A 21,375-nucleotide genomic window follows, 5' to 3' on the forward strand; every position below is an offset into this window, starting at 1 on the left:
AGTACACCCCCCCCCCCCCCCCCCATTCAGTTTTCACCATTGGAACCATTGATATTTTCTATCTGCAAGGAAAATAAATATATAATCTAAACAACATGCACAAATATATTGGACTATATTCAGCTTTTTGACTCCAATCGGCCCATTGTCAAAAAGGATAATACCAAACAATGCCAGTGGCTGATATAATCTGGCATCAAAAAGAAAAAATACATTATTATTCTTAACATCCATGTCATAAGAGCCCAGAGTTTTACCATGTGTACATCTGTAATAAACATCTAACAATGCATACAGCTGCCTTTGTTTCAAGATCCTGGCATCATTCATGCTGACCCACTATCACTCATTCCTGACTTATTTGAAAACTTAACACCAGTTTTTCTTCTCCGACTACGTAAAGAAAAATCTGATGTTGAGACGGTTACCAGTGTTGTGCACATTCATGCTCCTCGTGAACTCGTTCAAAGTTCAGTTCCCACAGGTTAGAAATGAATAAGCTCATGTTCATAGTTCCTCCTTTCAATTTTGAACAAGTTCATTAACATTTTTTTTTTTAGGTTAGGAGAATGAAAGACTGAACTCGAGAAAGAGAAGAAAGTAGTGTGTGTTAATGACATCAATTATACTAGACCTTAAATTCTCTCACACAAAATGGATATGCACAGCGACCAGATGTGAGGACAAAGGACAGAAATTGTTTGTATTTTTTTGTTTTATTTGTCTGAATCATTTCTTCTGAAATCATTGGTGTCCTTTATAAATTAATTCATAATCATTAAGTCTACCTGTTGCTGGGAAATCACACCCCTGAAGACTGCAGGCAGTGTGATCTGGATCGTTTGGGGTTGTTGACAGGGGGTCTTGCCCTTGTCCTAATGACCTTTTTGACTGTCAAGGACTTGAAGATATTTTCTCACACTGGACGGATGTTTCACCTCCACATGTCTTTTCAAATTAGAAGTTGACGAGGCTGACACTGACTCGTTTTTAAGCGCAGACGGACACAATTTGACACTGCATCTTCAGCTTACCTCCTTTCACCTTCACTTGCCACTTACGAAGCGCTGCTGGCTTATTATGCTAGCGTGCGCAATGCATCGTGGGTAATGTAGTGTGAAGAAGGTCTTTACAGCGTGTCTGAAAATGTAACAATGTTATCGAAAGTTAACTGGAAAAATGCATGCAGAAATTCAATCTCATGGTGTTTACCGCGCTTTAGGTTGATGCAGCAAGAGGCAATGGCATGATGATATCATGTTAGTGACAATTAATCAATCTGTTTATTTTTCATTCATTCAAAAGGCTTACGGAACTGACAAGCTCCAAAAAGATCACAAAAGAAAAAATAATGGCAAAAATATCCAATCTGCAGAACCTGGTTTGTACCAATCGAAGAACCCATCTTTATAAAAGTATTTAGTTGAGCATATTATTTAACTGATAAAGTTCACCATGTGAGTTCATAACGGTTATCCACAAAAATCATTCCTCACATCCGGGTACTGGCCTCGGGGGAAGCGCGCATGCGTGAACTCATCGATGGCGCTTTACAATAGTAAATACCAGAGCCATAAAGTAAATACATCTTCCAGGTGTAATTATGGGGTGTTTAATGATTAATCTCAGACTTTCTCGTCAAACTAAGACATTTTATGAGATTAAAGACTCACTTATAAGCGCCAGAGAGAAGTCGCACACCTCTGTGACATAACTGTGACTCGTCTGAAAACTGACACGAAGGTGTTCCGTGCTGGATTTACTGTTTTATCGGTCTAAATTTGAGTTGTGTTTGCACCAGGGATGTTGGGTTTGTTAAACACTACACTGCGGCCCGTGCTGAGATGGACTCAGCTGCGGTCTGCTCTCTCAGACACGCAGAAATCATGGGCACGCACGGTGCCGGTCCGCGCGTGTTCCGCAACTTCTGCAACTTTTCGCTTATTACACGACTGCCTTGGTGAGTGGAATGGTACCCTGTGCTTTAATACATACCCGTTTTACCTATGTACTAAACTCACCGTTAACCCCCTGCATGTGAAATCATCAGAGCTCAACTGCGGTGGGACCCTGTTGCATTTGAACTACGTGTGGCTGCGGGATCATTGCCGCTCTGCCTCTTCATACAACTCCTCCACAAACCAGAGGAACCATGACACGGGCAGTATAGATCTGGACATTCGTCCTGACCGCACGACAGTGGAAAATGGCGAACTCGTTCTCACTTGTGAGTCTGTAAATGCAGCACAAATTACCTGAATGTGTGGGAACACGCTGATAGAGTGTGTTTGTTGGGGTAGACTGTGAGGATATGAAGGACTGAAACTGGCGAAATTAAAAATAAATACAGAAAAAGCACAAATGTATCATTATGCCAATAAATGCTGCTAAAATAAATGGGGAAAGTCTATCTATGTAATTTATTTATTTTCACTCATACAACATTCATGTGTCTTCTCATTTTGATTAAATAACAAATGATTAAATCAGTAAATATAATTGGAAAAATTAATGACAAAGACAATACATAAGGGTATTAACAAAACGTTTAATATTTACAGCTGAAAATTAAAACTGAAATGTAATTTCTTTTCACATTTCTTGTGTCAATCATTAAATGCATTTTGATACATCTATCTATCTATTATATTTTATTGTAGCCTATTGCATGGTGGTAAGAAGGTCTCTGGTTTGAAACTCGGCTGGTGCCTTTCCTTGTGGAGTTTGCATGTCCTTCCTGTGTATGCATGGGTTCTCTACTCTGGTTAAAAGCTTTGTGGTTTTTTAGGTTTATTGCTGATTCTAAATTGATTCTGAGTGTGAGCATGCATGGTTATTTGTCTTGTTTGTGTGCACTGACAACCTGTTCAGGGTTTACCCTGCGTCTCACCCAATGCTCCCCCTGCGACCTTGCAGTGGATAAAGTGGGTATAGAAAATGGATGGATGAATAATTTTCTTTATTGAGCCCTTTATGTATTTTTGTGCTTGTTTTATTTCGTCCGTTTCAGTCCTTCATTTAAGGAGACCACCAAGTCATATTTACTTTATCTCAATGGTGATCATTCCTTATATACATGAGTCAGGAATGTTATTTCAAAGCTCTACTAGTAAAAGATTAACTCCAGTTGTTCAGGATCGAGCACAATGTCAGCCAACTTGGATTATACAATAATCCATTGTCTTAAATCAATGTCAAAATCTTACTGATATAATTCAAATAAAACAAATTACACATCCCTCTGGTTTGCACACAAATCCGATGAGAGTCATTCTAGTCAGTATGTAAACCTGATAACAGAATCTGTCAGAGCAATCTCTTGTGTATCTGTATCAACTGTAGTAGTGTTTTTTTTTTTTTTTTTTTAAGAATGACCATAAACTGGAGTTGGTTTTGTCAGGGATGGTGAGGATGGAGGACACGGATGCAGACTTTTCAAAAATAAAGGCTGATTTATTAACAAAAAACAAAGTTTCAACACAAAGCGCGGCTGAGCCTGATTCAAAAAACCAAACTGTGACAAAATAAAGAACTCAACATGGCATGGATAAATAAATACTTAACTTTGGCAAATACGACGTGGAACATGGGTAACAGTCAGGTAAGTCAGGCATGAATGGCAAAGATCCGGCAAACTGAGAGGGGAGACTGGAAACTAAATAGGGACAGTGATTAGTGACTGGGTGCAGCTGGAGGGGAATGCCACAGGTGAAGTGAGTGAACTAATTAACAGAGTGCAGGGAAGACATGACTAAACTAAACATGGACTAAGAACCAAAACGTGACCTAAAACATGATAACTAAAACATAAAACTTAAACAGAGTCCCATGGCGTGACAGGTTTATATTTCACAATATTACAAAACACTCAGGTTGTAACCATTTTTCAAAATTTCCAGAGCTTTCTGTGGCTTTTCATTGCCCAATAGAACTTAAGTCACCTCTTCCTCACAATCTTGAAAATCCTCTTCAATACTGAAGACAAGGCAAAACAAAAGGCACAAATGGCTCCAGCACATCCAACGTACGTTTTCAAGTTGTCATTTAGTGTCCTCTTTGTTTCAACTCGTTTTTAGATGTTGCTCTGAACTTTAAAAGGGTGTTTTTCAATGCTTGTTCGGTGCCGGAGGCCATCTTATAAACCTTTCTGTTTTGATCGCCAAAGCTCTGAAAAACTAGTGCTATGATGGCATCAACTCTTTGCTGGACCAGAGCAAAGAACCACTTATCTCGTGGTCTGGGGACCGGGTTATGGTGACCAACCAGACCATCCAAAATGTAGTGGTCGCCATGTTTCAAAATCCAGTGTCAGTATAGCATTTAAAACAATAAAGAACTGAGCTAAACCACAGACGTAAAGTTTAGTCAGCAATGTCCCTGTCATTGTTTGGCTGTTTAATGTTTTAGATCGCCAGTTGTTTTAGATCGCCCTTCCAGCTTGATTTTCAAGCATTGTTTGCAACTACATTTATTAATATTGTGAGTGTTTAAATAAAGTCAGCTGGCATATATAGATCTCACTAGAAGAAGAGTGTATAAATCCTGTTTGTACATGGGTGACATGGGTTAGAGGAAACTTTTAAAGTGATGTCATGACATGTCTCAGTGCTGGCTCTCTGGCTGTGGAAAACCAAACCGGTTCTTAGCTAGAACCAGCTTGGAACTGGTTTTAGCACCAGCCCTGAACGGGCACTGGAGCTGCTTTGGTGGAACGGGGGTAAAAAAAAAAAAAAATAAGATAAAATACATATTCGATTTGAAAATGAAAGTATAAACAAGCTTCTATGTGAGGCTAGGCACAAAAAAGGCAGAATACTTAATTCGTTTCTTGCATATATTTGATTAGCATACAATGAAATAGTCATTGATCTAGTATACTCAGATATTGTGATCAACCACAGATGTCCTACCAATGCTGAGATATATAGAACTTGCCTACTTTACAGTTTTAGGCTTAAGCTAGTTTAGCTTAACAGTTAATAGAGGAAACCTGCCTGAACTCTTACAGTTAAGCTACAGTATAATTTTGTCTAATCTGAACATTGTCTGAAATTGATATCAGCTAAATATATTATGTTATAACAAGGTGTATTTCCCCCTTGACTTTCCATCCACCTGTCATTCAGCTGCATGTAAAGCCATTAACAGAGAAAGGGTTCATGTGGATATTTTTTCTTTTAGATTAGATTAGATTCAACTTTATTGTCATTGCACAGAGTACAGGTAACGAAATGCAGTTTAGCATCTAACCAGAAGTGCAAAAAAAAGCAGTTCAAGTGCAGAGTATGTGCATGTAAAGTGAGGTGGTGAATAAATACAAATGTAGATGAAAAGGTAGATTGGAATAATTACAATGAGTTACACAGTGAGGTATTATGGAGTAAATGGATTAAATAAAATAAATGGAAAAAGATAAATACAATACGAGTGAATACACTATAGTGGGAAAATGCAGTACTAACAGTTCAGTTCAGTACAAGGTTCAGTGGCTGAGGGGGTTTGTGTTGCAATCCACAGTCTCTGGGTGTGTGTGTGTGTGTGTGTGTGTGTGTGGGGAGGGGGGGGGGGCACCGAGGTTGAGAGTTCAGCAGGGTGACCGCTGCAGGGAGGAAGCTTTTCCTGAACCTGCTGGTCCTGGAGCGGAGAACCCTGTAGCGCTTCCCGGAGGGGAGGAGGGTAAACAGTCTGTGGCTGGGGTGAGAGCTGTCCCGCACGATGCTGCGCGCCTTCCGCAGACACCTCTTGTACTGGACAGCTTCGATGGATGGGAGTGGAGAACCTGTGATGTGTTGGGCGGTTTTCACCACCCTCTGAAGTGATCTCCGGTCCGCGACAGAGCAGCTACCATACCACACCGAGATGCAGTTGGTGAGGATGCTCTCGATGGTGCAGCGGTAAAAGTTCACCAGGATCTGAGGAGACAGATGGGCCTTCTTGAGTCTCCTCAGGAAGAAGAGACGCTGGTGTGCCTTCTTAACCAGAGTTGAGGTGTTGAGAGACCAAGAGAGGTCCTCAGAGATGTGGACACCCAGGAACTTGAAGCTGGTGACACGCTCAACCTCCGTCCCGTTGATGAGGATGGGGGTGTGTGTGCCACTCTTCTTCCTGAAGTCCACAATGAGCTCTTTGGTCTTCTTGGTGTTGAGGGCCAGGTTGTTGTCAGCGCACCACTCTGCCAGATGCTGAACTTCTTCTCTGTACGCCACCTCATCATTGTTGCTGATGAGGCCCACCACCGTTGTGCAGTCGTAGGTGAAGAGGGAGTAGAGGAGAGGACTCAGCACGCAGCCCTGTGGGACGCCGGTGTTCAGGGTGAGGGTAGAGGAGGTGTGCTTTTCTAGCCTAACAGACTGGGGTCTGTTGGTTAGGAAGTCCAGAACCCAGTTGCAGAGGGAAGCGTTGATACCTAGGTCACTGAGTTTGGTTATCAGTTTGGAGGGGATGATGGTGTTAAATGCTGAACTGAAATCTATGAACAGCATTCTCACGTAGGTGTTGCTATTGTCCAGGTGAGAAAGGGCGGAGTGTAGTGCCGTGGTGATGGCATCTTCCATGCTCCTATTCTGGCGGTAGGCGAATTGGAGGGGGTCCAGTGTGGGATATGAATGTGTTTGTATGTGAAGGGTATGTGTAAAGGGTACTGAGCGTCCTCTGGGAAATAAAGTCTTCTTTCTTTCCAAATTACAACGTTGTCCTGAGCCTCAGAGAGTCCCAGACTAATATAACCCCTGATTATTGTCATATAATTAATTTTGCTATATGTTGTGGGCTTTGTTTGCAATCCAAATTTGTCATTAGTAGTTACATAATATCAATCATTGCACATATGCAGTTCTTTCCACGGGAAAGGGTAGTGGGGTCTTTGCTGTCTGTCATGATGATGCTTAAATGTGTAAAGATTGACTTTGCTGTTAGGTTATTCTTTGGGAGAAGCCTGGTGTAGAATTAGAAATAAAAAGATAATCACATTTAGAATAGAAGGTTGTGGAACCTAGTGAAAGTCATCAACCCATATCAGCAAGTCTTCTATATTTGCTGCCCATTTAATGTGTTCTGTTGTAATCTAAAAGCCAGCAGTGGACCAGCACATTGAACAAGAAAAACTTGAAAAAGAAGTTAATTATTGGGCATCAGTAGTAATTCAAAATAGTGCATGCGAAGCATGAAAATATTATAAATTGGCAAGAATATGGCATTTTGCATCTTTAATCAAAACTTATAGGAGCTACTGTAATGTATGTTTATAGACAACTGGTTATGAGACTCTTGGGTTTCTTTAACTGTTCAACAGAGAAAAAAACAAAAAGTTTTAAATCACATGAGAGCAAAAGCTGAACACAAGAAGGATCATAGATTTCTCTCTAACAGCCCACCACTGAAGAAACAATTTCCAGACTCCTTCTCCAACTCATCAATCTGGGTGATTAAATGGAGGAGCCTGTCATAGCTCACTGGGCAGTTTCCCTGAGGTGCCCCAGAATCGGAGGTGAATCAACTTAGTTCTGCTCCTGCATAGAAAAGAAATCCATATGGTATTTGAATGCCAACTTTTTGCTCAAGAGGAATAAATAGTTCCACAGTAACCAGGTGTGGGAACAGATGCTACCAACACATGCATCCTCACACACTGTTAGCCTACAATTTTAATCGGTGTGACCCTTGGGTAAGTTTCATTTTCAGGTCATTACATTTTAAAAACATAAAGCAACATATGTATAGGGAGAAGCACCATAGCTGGAATCATTTAATACCCCAGCAGCGCAGTCAAAGACCTCATCTGTCTGGATTACATGCTACATTTCTGTTTTAAAGACTAACTGATGCCTCCCTGTGGCCTGCTGGGCTCCAGCATCCTCTGTGCAAAAGATGGTCTGTCACAGTGTTATGCACACATAAGAGTGGCACTCTATCTCACATAAAGTGACAAATGGGGATCTGCTAGCCCTAAGACAGATGATGATGCACATGCTCCTGAAGGCATACACACAAGTGCCACCTCCTGTCAGTCGAGCACATTCAAGGTCAGCTGAGTCCTACAGCATTTTATCTGCAAGCAGATCTGAGCCCCATTTAAGACGTGATAACAGATTGGCATGGTTTTAAAGGCTGTCTTTTAATACTTTATAACTTTATGGACTGCAGTTGCAAGGTTACTTTCTCATTTATGTTACCGTTCATTTTATGAGTGTGTTTAACTCACGCTGACCAACACAGTGTGAATTAGCTTTTGCTAGTGTAAGTTGACTCATTGTCAGAAATGCTTTAACCTCTCATAAAGAATTTCCACTGAAAATTTGTTCTAACATAGCATTATATGTGCTACTTGTACTCTATAACAATATATTTCATGTCTGCTTTATAGGGCCTGGTGGTCATGTGTCAAAGTACAGCCTCAGCTGGGTGGCTGAGAACTGCTATGAAAGAAACAAGCGAGGCATCATACAGCCACGTGTCCTGTGGAACTCAAATATCTATGAAAATGCAAACATACCATCAGCCAAATGGAGCAAGTTTATGAGCTGTGATGATGAGCTAAAAAAGTTTCTTCAGAACTACCTTCTGTATGGGATTGCTTTTGTGGACGATGTCCCGACTACAGTGGAAGCCACTGAGGCAGTTACCCAGAGAGTCAGTCTTATCAGGTATTGCTTTTTCTCTTGCCCTATTTTTTCAGTCCAGTATCTGCCATTAATGAAATTCTTGTGTTGATTTTCTAAATTGCTCCTGTATTCTTTTTTTGTGTTGCTTACCAGGGAAACTACATATGGGAGAATGTGGTGCTTCACGTCAGATTTTTCCAGAGGAGACTCTGCCTACAGTCAGTTGGCCCTGGACCGCCATACTGACACCTCATACTTTCAGGAACCATGTGGGTAGGTGCAGGAAAGATGAGCACTGACTTATCTTATCGTAAAATGGGTTTTTAATAGTTTTAGCAAATTATTTATCTCTGTAAAGACCTGATTTATATGATACTATCTGCTCGGTACAACTTTGCTGTTGCAGAATCCAGGTTTTCCATTGTCTCAAGCATGAGGGGACAGGAGGGAGAACACTGCTTGTGGATGGGTTCTATGCTGCAGAGAAACTGCGCCAACAGTCACCTGAAAACTTTGAACTGCTCACCCGTGTGCCCATCAACCACGAATACATTGAAAACATGGACAGCCACCGAAACCACATGACAGGCATCGGTCCTGTGCTCACTGTCTATCCTTGGAACAATGAACTGTACCTGATGCGGTATGTTGATGCTGTCATTCAAAGTTTCAGTGATGAAATCTTATTAGCTCCATGATTGTTTCTTTTGTTGTTTTTTTTTAAGATTTTGCAATACTTTTTCTTTTGTTTTTCGCCCTGACATTTGCATTCCTTTTCTAAATTTGCAGCTTGTGCATCATCAAGCTACACATTATGAGTTTTTGAGATTTACTTATTTATCATTTACCGATGGAAAACTTAAACAATTCTTAATCAACAGCAACATTGTTGCTTTTGTCCCCTGCAGATATAACAACTATGACCGTACAGTGATAAACACAATCTCTCATGACACCGTCCAACGATGGTATGTTGCACATCGAGAGCTGACAACGGAACTAAGACGGCCAGAGAACGAGCTGTGGGTGAAACTGAATCCAGGAAAAGTAAGACAGTCAAATTTAAACGAAGTGCCATGAAATAAGAGAACTCAATTGCATCAAGGACAGAAATTTAAAGAAAAAATCCTCTGAAACCTCTGTAAATGGCAGCTTTACTAATTAAAAACTAAGACATTTAAATGTTAATATAATTCCGTGAATATAAGGAGTTTACCCCCTCTATTCCTCCTCTAGGTTATTTTTATCGACAACTGGAGGGTATTGCATGGGAGAGAGTCTTTCACCGGCTTGAGGCAGCTCTGTGGATGTTATCTGACCAGAGATGATGTCCTCAGCACTGCGCGTTGCTTCGGTCTGCAGGCCTAAACATATGGGTCCTTTCCCTTTTACACCTTATCAGTCTGCCTATCATATAGGTTTAATTAGAGAGTTCTCTGACTGCTCAAGCACGTTTTATTTAGCCCTTCTCTGTATTTTGTAATAGATATTTTGTTGTTTTTTTAAATTGTGTGAATGTGTCCTGAATTACACTTGAAATAATTAAATTGACAAAAAGTAGGAATATTACCCTTTGAACATTATTGTGACACTAAATCACAGGTTTCTAGACAATCCTTGTTGACAGACTGGTTGCCAGCACAGGCAAGACAGTAACACAATTGTGGGACACAATATACAATAAGAAAAATCTATTGAAGAAATAGTCTATTGTCACTCTAGTAGATATGAATAAGCTTCATTATGCTTATAGGCATAGTTTTTCTTTGAGCTAAAGCTTATATTTGCATGATGAAAACACTAACATGTTGAATTACAGCTCATCACTTTAAATCTAGTTTATGCGCTTGTAATCATGTTGATTAGAACAGAAAGTACGGCTGGTGATGCTGGGAAGATTAATAATAATTAATATCCTCACTTAAAGAAACATATTGCAGGTCTCTTTACTGCCTTTGCTCTTGCTAATTCATTGTAGAATTTGCATGATTTTTTTCATGGTCTTGAAAATCATGACAATCAAAAAATGAAAAAACATTGACTTGAAATAAAATTAAAAAAAAGGTCATGTTACAGGAAGGTGTACCTCTTTCCTTTGGCAAAAGTTTGAATAACATTTAAAAAAATATATGAATATGAGCTATCATACTGACTAAACTTAAAGGTGGGTCTGTGATGTTTTCTGGACCATTTTTTATCATATTGTCTGAAAACCTCCTCACAACCCACAAAATTTTAGTCCATTGTAGAGGGTGTAGCAAGAGGAAATGTCTGACCAATAGAAGTAATGATGAGAGTTACTTCTATTGGATTCTGGCATGCCAATCAACCGTCAGCCCCCCTCACCCCTCCCCCCTCCGTGTTCACAGACTCGTGACTCGTTCATGTGTTTTGAAGGGAGAGGCAAGGTTGTGTATTTTCAAAAATATAGCTTGCAGGAACCGTTTCCCAAGATCTCATACCCCACCTTTAAGAGGGATCCTGGACATCCTGTTACTCAGATTCGTGATGTTCCAGTTGTTTTCAACCAGCTTTTTTTTAGGTTTGTGACTTGTTGTAGTTGCCATGGGAACACTATCTGGAGCTTCCGGAACCTTACGAGCGCTCCCTCTAGTGGACAAAGAGAGAGCTTACATTACATACTTCAAATAAATTGCCCAGTAAAATGCAGCTTACAATTTAAAACCTAAAATCTCACCTCCTGTCATTGACCTCCGCTGGTTCCACAGCTTTGTGTTAGTATTTCTTCACTGTGTGGATGATGAACCACACAACCAGGATGATCAGCACACACACGAACAATGCTTCAATCACTGCACCAGCAATACCTGCATCTCCCACTGCTATACAAATGCAAGTTTTATATCCAGGAATGAGGTGTTTTTTATTATTATTAGTAGTATTGTTGTGTTTTATTATTGTTAGAGGGACCAGGTGACCTGCCTCTACATCCCCGTAGACAGAACAGTAAAGACAGAGGTCTTCTCTGACAAACAATTAAGAGCTTTATGTGTGCATGTATGTGTGTAAATAAATGTGTGTACTATGAGTGTAAGTCGCTTTGGATAGAAACGTCTGCCAAATACATAAACATAAATGACTGTGATTTTTTTATGCAGCCTGGCCTATTGTGTATGTGAGTTAACAAGCTGTTGCACATTTTTCATTTGAATTTCTTTTTAAAGTTTTCAGAAAATTTTACAACGCTAAAGCTTAATTATCATTTCAATAAAACCTTTTTTGCAGTTAAAAAGAGAATTCCCTCTTTGATGGCCCTAACACATGGCAACCACTGGATAATTCTTCAGTGATACATTGGATCTTTATTTTTCTTAACTCGAAAAGTAACAACTGGCTATATTTTTTAGATAAATGTATAACAATAAATTAATTTCTATCTGAACATATACACAGTTTGAAATAGAAGAAAATGGAAATAATTAGGTATTGATATCTCTAAAAAGTCTTTGGCCCTACAACAAATGTTGTACAGTAACGTTGAGCTATTTTCCAGTCAGAGCTGGTGTGGATTTGTGTGTGTCCATTTATTTTTCTTATTGCTTACTTTTTCTCCCTCCAGGTGCCATCAATAACAGTCTCCCACCACTAAGTGTCTGCCCAACACCTCACTGGCTGATTCTAATCTGAGTGAACAAATCACCAACCACAAACATGTACAGAAGAGCAGGTCTATAAGGCTCCTCTCCCCTCTCTGTGCAGTCTATATGATCTGCTGTCGCTGTGCTGGTTCTTCAGAGACATGTTAGAGAATACACAAAGTAAAGAGGGAGAGGTTACCTGGGGTAACCTGTACATTTATACCCACATAGGAAACTTATGTGAGACTCTCCAGATCTTTTTGTTTCCCTATTGTAAAGTCTTTGTGGGGTGACCTGTGCACAGGAGGTATTTCAGTTCTGTTTCTGTGTAAACTATGTATGAAAAAGAAAAAAAATCAAAGAAGAAATAAATAACATGGTATGCATATATCTTCAAGGCTTGTACGATAAAGGCACTTAACAGATATCAATTTGTTGTAATCGCAAAACCTTCAAATACATTGTCCATTAGTCATTGTGAGATAGGACATTTTGGAAATGGCCTCACAACTCTGCCTCTGAGTTGAGAGCAAATTTCTGTATTTCGTTTCACTGCAATTATGAACAACTATATTTCCTCATTAAAACAATATTGATCATTCCGTAGGGAGTTTATACACACATTTTCTAAAATATTATCATAATTGTATGTAGAATAAGTTGATTAAATCATCCTTGATCCCATGTTAATCAACATAAGATCAGCCATATTCTCAGTCACAGCATGAATCATATTCAGTGAGTCTCCCAAACATTTTCATAAAGGACGACGTTCGCACGCTGCAGACACTGATATATATTCTGTATGCAGTACAAGGATGCAGTCACAGTCCTCTTCTAATTTCCAACACTGACAATGAAGAGACTGCTGCAGTAACCATGGAAACTACTGAGGATACTGAGGCCTGCCTAGCAGGTTGTCCTGGTAACTGAGTGAATGAGATGATTCCAACTGAATGTAATTCCCTTTTCACATTATTCAGGGCCACTATCTTAATAGGTTTGTTAATATTACAACACTGATGTTGAATCGCAGGTGTGGAAACATCTCGGAAGCGTTTCACTGAAATCTCAAGTTTTAATCAAGGCAAGGCAAGGCAAGGCAATTTTATTTATAGAGCACAATTCATACACAGGGGAATTCAAAGTGCTTTACAGCTACATAAAATCACAAGAAGGCAATAAAACCATTAAAAAGGAATAAAAAAAATAAAAGAAAGAAATTAAAAAAGAAAGAAATTTAAAACCCATTAAAATAATCATTAATTAATTAAAAAGTGAAGAGTGCAGATAAAATACTTTCAGGTGTCATATGCACAGCTAAATAGAACTGTTTTCAGCCTGGATTTCAACATTGTCAGAGTTGAGGCCTGTCTCACATCTTCTGGAAGACTGTTCCAGATTTTAGGAGCATAAAACTGAAACGCAGCCTCACCTTGTTTAGTCCTGACTCTGGGCACCAGCAGGAGACCCCTCCCTGAGGTTCTCAGAGCCCGAGTTGGTTCATATGGCTCTAACATGTCAGAGATGTACTTTGGCGCTTGACCATGAAGAGACTTGTACACAAGCAGAGCTGTTTTAAAGTCTATTCTCTGAGCGACAGGAAGCCAGTGCAGAGACCTGAGCACTGGAGTAATATGGTCGTATTTCCTGGTTCTAGTCAGGACTCGAGCAGCAGCGTTCTGGATGTACTGCAGCTGTCTTACAGCCCGTTTAGAGCCCAGTGAGCAGGCCGTTACAGTAGTCTAACCTGCTGGAGACAAACGCATGGATCAGTCTCTCTAAGTCTGGTTTAGACACTATTCCTTTGATTCTGGCAATGTTTTTTAGATGGTAAAAAGCTGCTGATGTGACAGATTTAATGTGGCTGTTAAAGTTCAGGTCTGAGTCCAATATTACCCCGAGATTTCTAACTTGATCATTAGGTTTAAGAGAGAGAGTCTTTGTTTCTGTGGGCCACAGACAATGATTTCAGTTTTGTCTGAGTTTAGCTGGAGGAAATTGTTTTGCATCCACACACTGATCTGTTCGATGCACCGACACAGTGTATTTACAGGCCCGTGTTCTCCTGCCGTCAGTGACACGTAGATCTGAGTGTCATCTGCATAGTTGTGGTAGGACACATTATAGCTGCGTATTAGCTGGCCTAGTGGAAGCATGTACAGATTGAACAATACGGGTCCCAGGATTGACCCCTGGGGAACCCCACAGGTCATAGCCATTTGGTCTGAGACACAGTTACCAATTTCAACAAAATATTTCCTGTCCTCCAGATAGGACTTGAACCAGTTTAAAGCACGACCAGAGATTCCCACCCAGTCTTCTAACCTCTGTAATAAGATCGCATGTGTCAAAGGCAGCACTCAGGTCCAGCAGAACTAAGACTGTGACTTTACTTGCATCTGTGTTCAGGCGGATGTCATTTGTCACCTTGATCAGAGCAGTCTCAGTGCTGTGGTGGGGGCTAAAGCCTGATTGGAAAGTATCAAAAGCATTGTTAGACAGGTGAAAGTCACTAAGCTGTTGGTATACAACTTTTTCTAGGACTTTGCCTAAGAATGGCAGGTTTGATATGGGCCGGTAGTTGTTCAGTACTGTGGCATCAAGATTGCTCTTCTTTAGAAGAGGCTTAATGACAGCGTTTTTTAAGGCCTTTGGAAATGTTCCAGTCTGGAGTGATATGTTGACTAGATGAGCAAGTTGTGGTAACAAACTGCTCAGCACAGACTTTAGTGGGTAACTCATCAAGGCAGCACGTTGATGAACTCAGACTGCAGATGGTCTCTTCGACTGTTTTGTCAGTCACAGGTGTGAAATGTGTCAGCTCTAGGTATCTAGCTGGCTGCAGAGTAGTTATTTGTGTTGTGGAAATTATTGCATTTTTAATGCCTTGAACTTTGTCATCAAAGAATGTTGCAAACTCATTACACTTAGATGAACCAATGAGTTCTAAGGGCAGTGAAACTGGAGGGTTTGTTAATCTGTTTACTGTAGCAAACAGGACACGAGAGTTGTTACTGCAGTTTTTGATGATTTCAGAAAAATAACTCTCCCTTGTTCTACGCAAAGTCTGGTTGAACACACATAGCTTTTCTTTGTAAGTCTCATAATGAACCTGGAGCTTTGACTTGCGCCATTTCCGTTCGGCTCTCCGGCACTCCCTTTTCTATGCCCTGACCGACTCTTCTTTCCTCCATGGTGCCCTTTGCCTACTTTTAACCATTCTAACCTTGACAGGAGCAATGGTATCCAAAACATTTAAGAGACTTGATGTGTAAGAGTTCAACAGATAATCAACATTAGAACACGGGGTGTTCTCAAACCTAATCATTTCCATAAACTGTGTCCCTGTTCTGTCATTTATGAGTCTTCCCCGAACAACTGCAGACCCAGCTGGTGTTTTGGGTAAAGTAGATAGGTCGAAGAAAACACAGAAATGATCAGATAAAGCAACATCAACGAGATTCACGTTTGAAATAACAACACTCCTTGAAATGAGCACATCTAGAGTGTGCCCTCTGTTGTGGGTGGGCTCAGTCACATGCTGAGTTAGACCAAAAATTTCAAGGACATCAGTGAGCTCTTTAGCTTCCTTGTTATGCGCTACGTCCACATGCACATTCAAGTCCCCTGTTATGACTAAACAGTCAAAAGCAGTGCACACAATTGAAAGTAGTTCAGTAAAATCATCAATAAAACAATTCTGTGGTGATATAAAGTATGGAAGATTGTTTTATCTCCATTTTGAATGACACATACTCAAATGATGAAAAAAACCAAATGACAACTTGTGGGTGGGTATATTGTCCCTGAACATGGCACAAACACCCCCACCCCTCTGGTTTTCTCGTGTTTCAGACACAAAATTGAAGTGAGGTGGACTAGACTCAATCAGGACTGCATTTGCTGTGTTTTTGTCGAGCCACGTCTCAGTTAAAAACATAACATCAAGATTGTGAGAGGAAATAAAACTATTAATTAAGAATGATTTGTTACTTAAAGATCTGACATTGAGTACTGCGTGTTGAGATTAGTTATAGTTGAACTGGATGCTGTGTTCTTGCAAGGGATATGGATAAGGTTTCTCTGATTGGACAGTCTGATTGTCCCTCTCTTCACTCCATCCTTGGACCTCTGGTTGAGATGGTGTTTACCAACACAGAGGCCCTTAGTGTCCTAGACAACAGCATTGACGCTGTTGTAAATGACAGCTGTGGGCACCGGTGGTGGCGGCCAAGCTGGGGGGGCTTTGGTCGATGGAGTAGGCTGGGGAGGGAGAGGGGCTCGATGCTTCTTTGAGGATAGAATTCCTGATCTTGCCATGTTTGGCGTGAGAGGAACCATTTTAATCCCCGATTTCACCAAGCTTTCAAGGTGATCAGGAAATCTCCTGGGTGACGGTGGAGAAGAGAACGATGGTGAAACATCTCTGGAAGGTGTAGATGCAGCAGGTGGGTCCCAGGCCTGTGGTGAGGCCCGTGGTGAAGGCGAGGATCAAGGAAGCTATTTGTGTGGCCAAACAGCAGAAACTCAAGAGACTGTTTGAGTTTGTCGCATATCTCCTCACTAGTAAAATAATATTGTTAAGAAATGAAAATAAGGTTAAGATTATTTTACCTTTTTTGTTGCTACAATAGCTGTAAAAGAAGCAGCTCAAACTAAAGACTACACTCAGGCTGAACTGGGAATGCAGCCATACTATCAGGTTGCCACATAAACCTTAATCTACTGCTTACATTCAGAATACAAAAATTCAATTAATAATGCTAATGGGTGTGGTCCAGTACCATAAAATCCCCTACATGTTACATTTTTCCAGGTCTATGCGAATGTGTAGGGTAATAATTTCTTTTTTTTCAGTACTTTTGGTTTATTTTCAAAACTGACCTGATTAACAGTGCACAAACAATATGTAAAGCTCCCGAAATTCAATTTTTCTAATGAACTTTATAAGGAAGATTAAGAAAGCCGTAAGATCACCAAGAGTAATGACACCTTGATGAAAAAGTACTTAGAGCATAGCTTCCCTTCCTGGATTCAACTGACCGAGAGCATTAGCAATTACACTGGCCTGAGTCCGTTCCTCCACATCGGGAAGTTGTGAACTTCGCATATGTATACTCCACTGTCTGATGGTTGTATGTTGCTTATTATTAGTGAAGCGTTCATGGTGGTTTCAGGTGCAGAGGCTGGCTAAATCCGGCCCTCATACAAGCTTGTAGTGGCAACCTTTCCTGACTGATAGTAACAGATCTGAAAGTAAATGACACAATAATATTGGTGGCTGTATCCTGTGGCCACTGTGATCCAAACAAACACTTCAGTGAATATGATTCATAGTGGTTCAATAATGGTACAAGGTATGTACACTGTAGTTGCACTTCAGCTCACACTGTAGTTAAGTTTTATTCAGACTTTGGTTTTATCTTTAAAAGTATTTTTTAAAGTTGTATGAAACTGGACATTTGTTGGTCAGTGGTGTGAAACTATGAATGGCAGAGAGGAGATTTGTTGATTCTAAATCTCGGTCACAAGATTTGTTTTCCAAGTGAGGTGTGTCTCCCTGCAGTCAGTCAAGATAATTGGGCATATTGAGCAAAGGAGCAAATTTGTTTGAAGGTGAGCACAGCAAGCATGTATTTGTGGTGCATAAGATGAGCAATTTAAAAATATAAGAATGTTCAGAATCAAAACTGTGTAGACAACCGGTGAAATTCTGGACAGCTTTGTACAGTTTGAAAATTACATTTGCATTCAAAATATGTGTTTTGAAATATCTTATAATAATAACTATATATCTTTTTTTTTTATCACTGAAGGACATTTACTAAACCTGGAGAAAATTGTTTTTTACCAGCTCAGTACAGTGCTGGAACATTGTGACGGATGAAATTTGCTTTGTTTGGTGTGTGTATGTGTATCTGCTGTGGAGTCATAGATGTTGATGAGACAACATCCGCTGGATGGTGAGGCTGGTAGTTGTGGACTCAGTTGTAACACACTCACACTGGAGCATGACACTTCCACCCTTTTTAACATTAACATGTTTCTGTGGGGTTGTGACTGTGATCAGTTCAACATATCGTAAAAAAATCAAAAGTTCATCAGGTTTTAAATCATTTCCATGCTATTCAAAGATGAAAATACTAAAATATGTGATAAGACGAGCGAGAAGTTGATAATTACCTGTTATGGTTATAAAGCGTATATTTTCATAAAAGGTCTTTTTGCGTGACTGTCTCACTGCTGATTTACTGCTAATTCTCACAAGCAACACAGGAGCAAGAATAAGTGCATTACAGTATTTTGGACAATGTTCATGCATTCTCTGTTGGTTTTGGTCATGTTTGCACATCCATGTTTGCCAGAATGGGAGTGGAAAGTGGGTGTGTAAACTGTTATTTTTTTCAGCTGTAATTTTTTTTATGGCAGCAGATAAAATTATTCCATCCATCCATCCATCCATCCATCCATCCATCCATCCATCATCTTCCGCTTCTCCAAGGATCGGGTCGCGGGGGCAGCAGCTTGAGCAGAGAAACCCAGACGTCCCTGTCCCCGGCCACTTCCTCCAGCTCTTCTGGGGGGACCCCGAGGCGTTCCCAGGCCAGCCGAGAGACGTAGTCTCTCCAACGTGTCCTGGGTCTTCCCCGGGGCCTCCTCCCAGTGGGACGGGCCCGGAACACCTCACCGGGGAGGCGTCCAGGAGGCATCCAAACCAGATGCCCGAGCCACCTCATCTGACTCCTCTCGATGCGGAGGAGCAGATAAAATGATTATTTCTTTAAAAAGAATTGTCCTCTGTGAACACAGATTAAATTTTTACTGTCAGCAATTGGAGTTATAGTCAGTGCAAGCTTTTGTGCATGCGTTTTTGCTTTGTAGTTTGTCAACTTTGCAATGTGTTGTGACAGTTAATTTATTTTCCTGTACTTTGGCATTAGTTTGGCACAACAGCACATCCTTCTTGTCTTGTAAGTCATTCGGGGTCAGAGCTTCTGGCAAAGAAATTAATTCTATTTAATCTCCACCTGGCCTTTATCCCTCGCCTGAAGAAAGTGTAAGTCAAAGCACTGCAACATGCAGCTTATCACAGGGGAGTTCACTCCCTGGTGCTGCCTTTTACCCAGTAAAGGCTGTTTCACCTTTGTTGCTTTCGCTTACACAGCATCAAGCACAACTCTGATAGAGAGACGGACAGGGAGAGAGACAGTGAATCACATATGATTCACTGTCTGGGATTACCAGAAGCTGACAAAAGTGATTAACACTGTGAAAAATGTTGATCAGAGTTGACTGTAAAGCTGGGGAGGTACGAAGGGAGGAGTGGGATTGTGTGGGAAGTGGAGGGAGACGTGTAGGGCTCATTATCCAGAAGATACTTGTAGGTTGGGAAATGAGACGACCCCAGTGTCTCCAGACTTTGTCTGATCAAAAAACACATGTTGGCAGTTGTGTGTTTGAAACTGTACACTGACACAACAGGAAGGCCAGTCTTTGAATAAATGCAACAGTGTGATTAAATTACCAGATGATAACGATTCCCTGAAGTTTGATAGGAAAACCACAAAAAAATTAACAGTGCAAAAATGTATGCTTCCAGTTACATTTAGCTAGACTATTCTGAAAGAAACTGAGATCAATGATAGCCTCGACAAAAGAAATACTAAAACATTATCATATTTCAAAAAAACAGTCCAAGAAAAAACATTTTAAGAACTGAAAAAGACTGACATTTTGAAACCATCATATTCTTTATGAAATATATATTCTTATGCACTAAGAGACTGCATTAAAAATAACCTGCTTCATTTATTCCTCATCCTGTGCATTGTTTGATATCTAATTTTTGTGCAACCTGTTCCAATGCTGATACATTGTATATAATTGTATATTACAGTGAAACAAAAGAGAGATGCTTTGCAGGGCTTTATTTATGTTTTACGATCTGAAGTGTGCTGAACGCTGTGAGGGTGCACAGAATTGCTTTATGCAACATGCTAACACCAGCAATTTAGCATTTATCTGCTGAACACCATTTCTTCCTCTTTTAAAGATAATCCAGCCATCAGCTATTGACTAATTTCCCAATAAACCCAAAGGGTTAACCGCCAATGGTTGCCTCATTTGGGATTCATAAATGTCTGTCCCAACTAAGTAGTATAGGGATACTGTCGCATAAATTTGCGATTTGTACATCTGTTTGTTCTCAACCTCTGACTGAGTCACCTCTTAGTATACTATATTGCACTCTTAGTCATATTTCAATCATGTTAATGACTCTTCAGATTCTTTGAATGTGAGCAGAGGGCCTAAGATGAATCCACAGCATTCATTAAAAATGAATGTAAAATTGAGGTTTTTGAAGCCCAGGAACTCTAACAGGTGTCATTTCTGGTCCATCTCTCGTCCAGAGTCCAGACTAAAAATGGAGAAGCAGCATTTAGCTGCTATGACATTTCTGTTCTCATGTGTCTATGCATTAAATATCTTTTAACTTATCTAGACTGCTGCTTGTTTTTAAATGCATTTAAATGATTTTATTTGTTTCGCTTTATATTCTTTTATGTATTTTTAATGCTTCTTACACTCCCTGCTGCAATGCTTTTATTTTATGTAAAGCACTTTGAATTGTTTGTACATGAAATGTGCTATATAAATAAATTTGATTTGATTTGACTTTGATTTCTCCACACAGAGTTATTTATCCACCCACCATGACTAGTGTTCCCCTACTGGCAGGCTGAGAGAGCAAATAAAGCAGAGCTCAGGAAGAGTGAGTATACATTTGAAGTCTGGTGTTTTGATTTTTGACTTATCTGTCTGAACATAGCTGTTACATTACACCAAATGTCTGTGTTGTAATGTCTTTACTAGAGTATTTGGTGACTGTATGGCTGGATGATATTTTCTATTTGTTTCTCCTGTTAGGCAGAGATGCAGCTCAGACATTAGTCAGCAGATGGCAGGCCAGTCTGTTAAATACTGAGGGTTTCTTTGCGTGTTAGGGGGTACAGGGAGTTGGATGCAGCCGATAGCAACAGAGCCATGAGCGCCACACTCCCCCTCCTCCTCACCCTCCTCTTCGTCTTGGAAAAAATAATATATAGGCCAGGCATTTAGCATGACTTCACACAATGTCCCTACAGCTACTAAGCAAACATGGCACTTATAAA

The 21,375-nt window shown here is 40.2% G+C and overlaps 2 protein-coding genes across 2 annotated transcripts; one reads left to right on the forward strand and one right to left on the reverse strand.

Annotated features, from left to right (window-relative positions):
- The first annotated feature begins 1,541 nt into the window (after positions 1–1,541).
- tmlhe (trimethyllysine hydroxylase, epsilon) lies at positions 1,542–11,876 on the forward strand. The gene is made up of 7 exons (XM_075487189.1): positions 1,542–1,960; positions 2,051–2,227; positions 8,363–8,642; positions 8,754–8,873; positions 9,007–9,243; positions 9,509–9,647; positions 9,837–11,876. Exons 1-7 carry the CDS (start codon positions 1,804–1,806, stop codon positions 9,966–9,968), a joined length of 1,242 nt encoding a protein of 413 aa, XP_075343304.1. The 5' UTR covers positions 1,542–1,803; the 3' UTR covers positions 9,969–11,876.
- LOC142401935 (V-set and immunoglobulin domain-containing protein 1-like) lies at positions 11,057–18,215 on the reverse strand. The gene is given in 7 exon segments (XM_075487386.1): positions 11,057–11,210; positions 11,299–11,443; positions 11,525–11,584; positions 17,246–17,296; positions 17,299–17,447; positions 18,116–18,158; positions 18,161–18,215. Coding segments are annotated over 7 exon segments (657 nt in total).
- Between the last annotated feature and the right edge of the window lie 3,160 nt (positions 18,216–21,375).

Source organism: Odontesthes bonariensis, chromosome 16, assembly GCF_027942865.1.
Source record: "Odontesthes bonariensis isolate fOdoBon6 chromosome 16, fOdoBon6.hap1, whole genome shotgun sequence".
Lineage (NCBI taxonomy): Eukaryota > Metazoa > Chordata > Actinopteri > Atheriniformes > Atherinopsidae > Odontesthes > Odontesthes bonariensis.